The sequence below is a fragment of the Otolemur garnettii genome, unplaced genomic scaffold, assembly GCF_000181295.1.
Source record: "Otolemur garnettii isolate 467f Iridium unplaced genomic scaffold, OtoGar3 scaffold00061, whole genome shotgun sequence".
Taxonomy (NCBI): domain Eukaryota; kingdom Metazoa; phylum Chordata; class Mammalia; order Primates; family Galagidae; genus Otolemur; species Otolemur garnettii.
Window position 1 is genome coordinate 11104725 of NW_003852456.1, and position 8998 is coordinate 11113722.

The following is an 8998-nucleotide window of genomic DNA, read 5'->3' on the forward strand; positions in this document are numbered from 1 at the left end:
AAAGCACTTTGACTTTTTGCAAAATAAAGATAATGTATATGACTTTTTTATATTTAAATATTAAATATAAACATTAAATTTCTTTAATGAAACAAACAATTGCATGGGCAACTGTTTTTCCAATCTGCTTCTGTCATTTGGTTATGATTGAAATTTTGAGTTTTAAAGTAAATGTTTTATGTAGCACATATTTTTCTAAAACATTTTCTTGCTCTTTGTTTTTCTAAATGAAAAAATTTTTAAGTACTTCCTGATACTTAGAGGATATTTCTCATTTTTGTCTCCTCTAGTGACATTTGGGCTCTGGGGTGTGTCCTTTATGAGATGTGTACCCTTAAACATGCAGTGAGTAGAAAGTTATGAAATATTCTTAAAATTATGTCAAATTAATGTTTCTATTCTTTAAATTATATCGTCTTGTAGATGACCCTCTTATACTAGAAACTCTTCTCTAATTAATTCTAAAATTTCTCATCTTTGCTAAGATGTGTAAATTGATTTCTCTTAATATAATATCTGCTTGTATAATATTTTATTAATATATTTCATATTTTTCCCAGAAAATTATTTCTAATGACAGAAATAAAATTTGCTCTCTTTTTAGTATTAAATTTAGTTACATGATTTAGATATTTGATCCTAGCAAATTTTATTAGTTTCAAATGCAAATTCTCTGAAAACACCTAGGTTATTTGAGTTTGAAATTGAAGTTATTTAAAGAACTTTGTTCAACATACTCATTGAAAGATTTTATTAATTTAAATACTGAATAACTTAGAATATTTAAAATGCTTACTTTGGAGATCTTTTTGAAATAATATATATCAGAAAGGGAGAGTTCTTGTCCTAAGTAGATTCAATCATTTAAAAAAAGGATTTTGAAATAGAAAGTGATTAACACGTTTCCTCCAGTGATTAAACAGTAATGTATTTTAATTATACACAGCTTCAGAGAATACATTTTAAAAATGAAGAAATGGATAAATTTCAAAAGCAATTCTTTCTATCAGTAATAACTGCGTATAATATTTTGTTGTTTCCTTCTAGGTTTTATTCTAGATTAATTTATAAAATGAATTTGACTTTTTCCTCTTCAAAAGTTTGATTATACTTATAGGCTGCTTTTATTGCTTGATATTATTTGGGGAATATTTTATTTTATAGACTGCTTTTATTGATTGATAATATTTGGGGAGTATTTGGGGAATAAAGAAAATAAATATTTTTCTTTATTCTTTTTAAAGGTTGCATACTCTTCTCTTTTGCCTTAGATTTTTATCTTTGTCTAAGGAAAAAAGCACAGGCTGCTAAAGTGATGTGGGATGGTGGTTACTAGATATGTAATTAAAGGAATTGGTCGTTTTTTGTGTGACATAGTCATAATGGTTTAAACCAGTGGGGTTTTTGTTGTTGTTTTTTTAAAAAATCTTTTCATCTGCATTGTTCTTTCACCATTGCTTCTGTGTTTTGGAATTGTTTACTCTTAAGTAATATGTGTTTTAAGACATACGAAATTAAGTAATTTACCAGTCTTTATTTATAAAGAGCATATCAGTTGAGAGATAAATCAAAGTTCATTGTAGTAAAGGGATAGAGACCTATGTCCATATAGGTGCACAGACATGTCTATAAGATTGAGTTTACTCAGATTTTTAAAATGGAGTGACATTTAGGAGAGCCCAACATTTAATAAAACTCTTTCTAATAATCATTGATGCCTAATTTATAGTTCATTTTATTTTCTTAAGAGAGAGATATATATTAAGAAAACATCAACATTGTACAACTATTCCATACTATTTTAGGTAAAGTATCAAAGACTTAATTTTGCCTCCTTTCAAAATAAAATCTTTAGGTTTTCCACTGCCCTACCGCTTTTCTTTTTATATCAATTAGAGTTTATATTGTATTTAATCCTAAAATACATATTCCTGTTAATAAAACATATTCCTTTTGGGTATATTTTACATTGCTGAGAGTCCATAGCTTTTGGGAAAATCATAAACACAGAAATAATAATGAGCACTGTCTAAAAGGAAAGTAATTAGTAGTTTTATTTATTACATTTTAAAGTACTTTTAGTTCTGAAGTTAATTTCTTGTTGTGGTCATTAGAACAGAGGCACAGGAAGCAGGTTTTTTTTTCTTTTTTGAGACAGAGCCTCAAGTTGTCCCCCTGGGTAGAGTGCTGTGGTATCACAGCTCATAGCAACCTCCAACTCCTGGACTCAAGTGAGTCTCCTGCCTCAGCCTCCCAAGTAGCTGGGACCACAGGTGCCCATCACAACGCCCGGCTATTTTTTGGTTGCAGCCGTCATTGTTGTTTGGTGGGCCTGGGCTGGATTCGAACCCGCCACCTTGGGTGTCCGTGGCTGGCGCCTTAGCCACTTGAGCCACAGGCGCCGAGACAGGAAAGCAGGTTTTAAATGAAAAACACCAGGTTGTTTTTTTTTTCCTCCCCGTGGTTCTTTGGCTATAATTTTATTACTTTTAATGCATAATCTTTTCTTGATTATGGCCATGGTTTATAAAAACCTTTAATTAATACATATATTTCATATTTTAAATAAGTAAAAACTACTCTTGCAGCAAGTTGTAACATTTTGTTTTTTAGAGGGATAGTAAGGCCTTTGAAATACTTATAACCAAGTAAACTTTTCTCTAGAAAACATACTCCAATTAAATTATTTGGAAGAGTTGGGAGGGAAAGTTTCCACCTAAGGTAATAGTGCATGGGTAGTTGGCATACTTCCTGGGTGGAGAGACAACTATAACTTGGACTTTACCTTACAGATGGAAACAATGTAACCTAGTTGTGTGTAGCCTCATATTAGTCTGATATTTTAAGAAAAAGTTTGGAAGAGGATTGTATTTCTCTTCTATATTGATAGGAAAAGAACTACTTCTTATTTGATATTCCCAGTTTCAGTTTACATATGTTGGTTTATTTTCTGAATTTTAGTTTGAAGCTGGCAGTATGAAGAACCTGGTACTGAAGATAATATCTGGATCTTTTCCACCTGTGTCTTTGCATTATTCTTATGATCTCCGCAGTTTGCTCTCTCAGTTATTTAAAAGAAATCCTAGGGATAGACCATCAGTCAACTCCATATTGGAGAAAGGTTTTATAGCCAAACGTATTGAAAAGTTCCTGTCACCTCAGGTATGTTGTTTTCCTTTACAATTAGATGGTAGGGTTATGTTGCTTAACTAGGACATGACATCCCTTTTTAAGGAGAGTGCATCAGAACCTGGGGAGTGGTGTGCCTTTTTCCACAACAATGGTATCTATTCACCTTCCATTCTTTTTCTTTTCCTTTTTTTTTTTTTTTTGAGACAATCTCACTTTGTTACCCTTGGTAGAGTGCCACAGCATCATATCTCACAGCAACCTCAAACTCTTGGGCTCAAGTGATCCTATAGCCTCCCAAGTAGCTGGGGCTATAGGTGCTTGCCTCAACATCTGGCAGTATTTAGAGATGGAGTCTCACTCTCTCTCAGGCTGGTCTGGAATTTGTGAGATCAGGCAATCCACATGCCTCGGCCTCCCAAGTGCTGGGATTACAGGCCCTTTCCATTTTTTTTTTTTTTTTTTGGCAGTTTTTGGCCAGGGCTGGGTTTAAACCCACTCACCTCCGGCATATGGGGCCAGTGCCCTGCTCCTTTGAGCCACAGACGTCACCTGGCCCTTTCCATACTTAAATGACTTTTCTTCCTATTTTCTTTCAAGTTGGGCATCATTTCTGTGTTCTTTGGGTTTCTAACTATAAAATTGTTAAACCTTTCTTGTGTTTCACTTTCTTCACCTGTGAGCAATGGGATTATAACTGTCTTCATATCCGAAGGTTGTTAGGAGAATTAACAGTGATAGTGCACATATAATGCTTTATATCTAGCACATAAATACTCAAAATAGTCACTATATTAAATGTTGTCAACATCAGTTTGTTATACAAATATATTATCAATATAATTTATATGATTATAATTCTATTTGATAGGAAATGAATGGAAATCATTTATGTGTATGTATACTGGATTGTTGACTCATGATATTCTCTCTAGTGCTCACATATATGTGCATAATAAATATTCATTGAGCTAAATTAAGTTTTAATTTGACAGGATTTATGAAGCAATCTGTATCAAATCAATTGGCATTTTATTTTATTTATAAAAATATGGGCTCAGCACCTGTTAACTCGGTGGTTAGGGTGCTGGCCACATACACTAAGGCAAGTGGGTTTGAATCCGGCCCAGACCTGCTAAACAACAATGATAACTGCAAAAATAAATAGCTGGGTGTTGTGGCTAATGCTTGTAGTCCCAGCTACTTGGGAGGCTAAGGCAAGAAAATCGCTTAAGCCCAAGAGTTGGAGGTTGCTGTGAGCTGTAACAGAACAGCACTCTACTGAGGGCAACATAGTGACACTCTGTCTCAGGAAAAAAAAAAAGGTGGATTTCTCCCTATTCAGGAATCTTTCCCCACCTGCCCTCCAGGTGGAATAAATATTATTTATTTATTAAATAAATAATAAATATTTATTTTAATGGCAAAAAATAAATAAATAAATAAAATTAATTTTAAAAATCTGATCACCTGAAGATGGAATTATTTATCTTTCCATGTTTAGTGTGGTCTTCTTTGATTTGAATAATCACTATTAAACTCTTTTATAAAGAAGATACTTAGCAAAATCATAGTTTTATTCTGTACTTTTGTATGCTATGTGTATCTTTCTGGTTTAACAGAACAGTCATGTGAGCAAATACTCTTCAGAAAACAGAGATGTGGATTTGACTGTTTACTGCCAGGAGAATGTTTTTGTAAGCAAGAAAGCAAATTAAAATTTAAAGGTTAAAAGCTGCTTGTCTAGGACATAACAACCACCTCTGAAATATGGGTGTCTTAGAAGATGCCTTTGTTGTAAATAACATTTGTGAGGACATTGTGCAGTGTACTATTGGTTTTTTGGCAGCCACTAAGGAAGAAACAATGATTTTATTTAGTCTTGCAGAGATTTCTTCCCCCGCATGCCAGCAGTTAGTAAAGACAGTCTCGAGGCTGGAGGACTGGAATTCAATTAGCTGACAATGAAAGAGAAAATACTTTAGCCTGAAATATATAACACTTATAATATGGAAAGAAAAGGGGGTTTGTGAAGGTTATTAACAAGCGGAGTATTAGGTGTTACATGTGTAGTATGTGTATAGATCCTTCTTTTTTTTTTCTTTTTTGGTTGCAGCTGTCATTGTTGTTTGGAGGGCCCGGGCTGGATTCGAACCCACCACCTTAGGTGTATATGGCTGGCACCCTAGCCACTTGAGCCACAAGCACCGAGCCTCCTCCTTTTTTTTTTTTTTTTTTTGCGACAAAGTGTTAGTTGGTCACCCTCGGTCGAGTGCTGTGGTATCATAGCCTTAGGCTCAAGTGATCCTCCTGCCTCAGCCTCCCCAATTAGCTGGGACTATAGGTGCCCACTACAATACCTGGCTATTTTTAGAGATAGGGTCTCGCTCTTGCTCAGGCTGATCTCAAACTCCTGAGCTCAAGCAATCTACCCACCTTGGCCTCCCAGAGTGCTAGGATTATAGGTGTGAACCAGTGCACCCAGCCACACATTGATCCTTCTTGTTGCTGTTTAAGCACCACTTAGATTTCATTCTTCATGAAAACCTTTGTTTTTGTTTTTTGTTCTTCAGTTTTATTTTCTATCATACGTCATTTGTTCAGTATTTAAGTCAGAAAGATTAGGATAAATTTTTGTTTGTTTGTTTGTTTGTTTGAGACAGTCTCAAACTCTCGCCCTGGGAAGAGTGCCGTGGTGTCACAGCAACCTCAAACTCTTGGGCTTAAACGATTCTCTTACCTCAGCCTCCCAAGTAGCTGGGACTACAGGTGCCCACCACAACACTCAGCTATCTTGTTGTTGTAGTTGTCATTGCTGTTTGGCAGGCCCGGGCTGGATTCGAACCCACCAGCTCCGATGTATGTGGTGGGTGCCTTAGCCGCTGAGCTACAGGCACCAAGCCTTATGATACATTTTTTAAGGGTATAGCTTTGAAACAATTTATGAGCTTTATCACAACATAAGAACAGTTTTTATTTTTAAAATCTAAATTCTCTCAGTGTTGTCACTTAAGGTTGATAAAGCCTAGTTTTCAGTCTTGTGTAGGCTGGCAATTTCTTTGTTAGATGTGACTTGACAAATAGTGGATAAGTTCTAACTGATTAGGAACATAGGTGCTGTCCAATAGAACACTCTGATGATGAAAATGTTCTGTGTCTCCATTACCCAGGCTCCATTATCCACTTGCCATGTGATGTTAGCACTTAAAATGTGGCTGGTGTGAATGAGGAGCCAAATATCTACATATATTATTTATTTTAAATTTTAATTCAAAGAGCCACATGTGACTAGTGGCTACTGTGTTGGACAGCACAACATAGAGATTTTAGGGTCCTCTTGGATCCCACACACCCCATCTCCCAATCTCTCAGTTCACATGAGCATTTACACAGGGGGAAAGAAAGATTTATACTTAAATAATGAAAGAAGTATTCTATTTCAGGACAAGCTGAAGATCATAAGCCAGTTGTTTTCTTCCAAGAAAAAAAATGGAAAAAAATTCATGTGTTCAGAAAACATATTCGCATAATTGTTCTGATCTGCCTTTGAACCAAACTTTCACTTACAAGTGTTCCTTAGTGCCATGGTTCTCAAACTTCAGCACATATCAGAATCACCCGGAGGGCATCATTGGATCCCACCACCACAATCTATTTCACTAATTCTGAACTGGAGCCTGACAGTTTGCATATTTAATGAATTCTAGGTGATGCTGATATTGCTCGTGCGAAATTTTGAAAACTGCTGTAGGAGTCTCCTTAATGGGAATAAAAATCATCACAGGTCCTGGTTTTTTACCTATTGAGTATCTGGTCCACTGTTACTGTAGGAATATTCTCTCACTAGGCCTCAGTTCTCTGGAAAAAAAGAGAAAACACATTGCCTACTCTTTCCTTACCCAGTAAGAAAAAAACAAGCTCAACCTGAGTTAATTCTTGTTGGTGTCGTGGTTTTGCATTTAGGAATGAAAATAGAGTTTAAGGAGAGAAAGTTACTTTCAGGAAATGTAAAAGATTTTTTGGTTCTCAAATGCTCGGGGAATAAGTAATGGATTGTTTATAGTAATGTTAAAAAGAGATACTTGTGATGTAAGAATATTCAAGTATTTACCCATTAACATGTTTGCAGTTATGAGTGTGAACTCATCGGAGATACTGAAAGGATCAGAGTAAAGTTAAAATAACAGAGAGGTACTCTGAGAGAGCTTCTTTTGATAATGAAGTTATTTTTTAGTAGTTTTGAAGTAAATGAGAGAGATAGATGGTTGTGTTAAATTGCTGAGGTACAGAACAGGCCAGAAGTGGTAGGTAGGCGTGTGGTCCACTAAAGTAATATGAGAAGAAAGCCTGTCTGGACAAGTAGTAAAAATAAATTGGTAAGATTGGAAAGGAGTTAGTGTGAGAGGGATTTGCTAAATGGATTACTTGGTTTTAATTAGTACAGTTTATTTGACAGCATAATTATGATTGAAAAAAGAAAATATTCTGATTAATGGGTAGATTTTTTATTTTGAAAATTTAACATCTTTTCTAATTTTTTTCCCCTTTTAATCAAAGCTTATTGCAGAAGAATTTTGTCTAAAAACGTTTTCAAGGTTTGGAGCACAGCCTGTACCAGGTAAATGAAGTCTAATGTGAGGACTTTGACCTGTTTACAGTAATCAAGCCTAATTATACTGGAAATATATGTAGATATAATAAATTGGGATAATTGGAGGATAAATTTAATCCAGAGGAAATGCATCTTAGATTTATGTATGCTATATGGCAGTATACAATACTTTCTGATAAATTCATAACAAAATTTTTATTTTTTATCTATCTTTTTTAAAAGAAATCTGGCTTGAAATCTTTTATTTTTATTAGGTAATATGTTGAGATTGTTTTTATAGAATTAAAATGTGCAATTAGGTGTAAATATTTATAAAATGTTTTTCTTTGAGAAATAACTTCATATTCCAGAATTTTACAAAGTAAATTAATGTGGAGTCAAGTGCTTTATCAAGGATAGGGTTTCTTTGAAATAGTGTGACCAGTGGCATAAGAGTATTTGTGAATGTGGCTGTCCACCAATATACACATACATATACACACACACACAAACATACATCTGTGTGAGAGGGAAATTGTTTTGACTTAGAACGATTTCAGAATGGATTTCTGAAATCAGTGCAAGTTATTTACTATGTGAAGAGTGTATTGTTTTTTAAACATAATGCTTTGCAGTTCTATTCCATTTTGAATTTGAATGAATTAATAAAAATAAATATTATATCATAAGAATGAGTCTGTCTAAACTGGAAGTGGGGTGGCAGTATATTTTCAGGAAGGGAGGCTGCACTTAGCCCTTCCTACAGGCCCTTTGACTTATCTGCTCCTTGTGCAGAGACCATTATTCCATGAGAAGTCAACTCACTCTAGACAAACTTCTAGACATAAGAGACCAACACACACAGGAGAATCAGCATGATCTCTCCAGGCAGGCATACTGTAGAAGAAATCAGGTTTTAATCAAGAGCCTCTTTGTCACAGAAGCCAGAACCATCAGTGTCAGCATGTTCTTTCTACATGGGTAAATCTACATGGAAATTAGAAAGTTATTTGTGGAAAGAGGAGTTGGGTGAATGAAATGTTTAATAGCAGGGAGCAAAAGTAGAAGTGGTATTGCTGATGGGCCACAACTATTTTGTGGCCTCCAGCTCCCTTTATTAAACTTCATGCTGAAGGTAACCTCAACTGAGCTTCAGAAATGCCTCAAAACAAGATGAGTAATTCTCTCTTCTCTTGAAAGTGGATGGGAACTATTCTGTCTCTTAGGAATCTTCATTTTTATGCTTTTGTACATCTAGCCTCTTTTCTGGCATACGCA

The 8998-nt window shown here is 34.9% G+C and overlaps 1 protein-coding gene across 1 annotated transcript in view; it reads left to right on the forward strand.

Moving 5' to 3' along the window:
- NEK1 (NIMA related kinase 1) overlaps positions 1-8998 on the forward strand; it is a 103478-nt gene that overhangs the window by 16265 nt on the left and 78215 nt on the right. The window contains exons 7-9 of the mRNA XM_003792844.3: positions 291-345; positions 2962-3162; positions 7687-7747. Coding sequence (XP_003792892.2) covers positions 291-345; positions 2962-3162; positions 7687-7747 — 317 coding nt within the window. The remainder of the gene's footprint in view (positions 1-290; positions 346-2961; positions 3163-7686; positions 7748-8998) is intronic.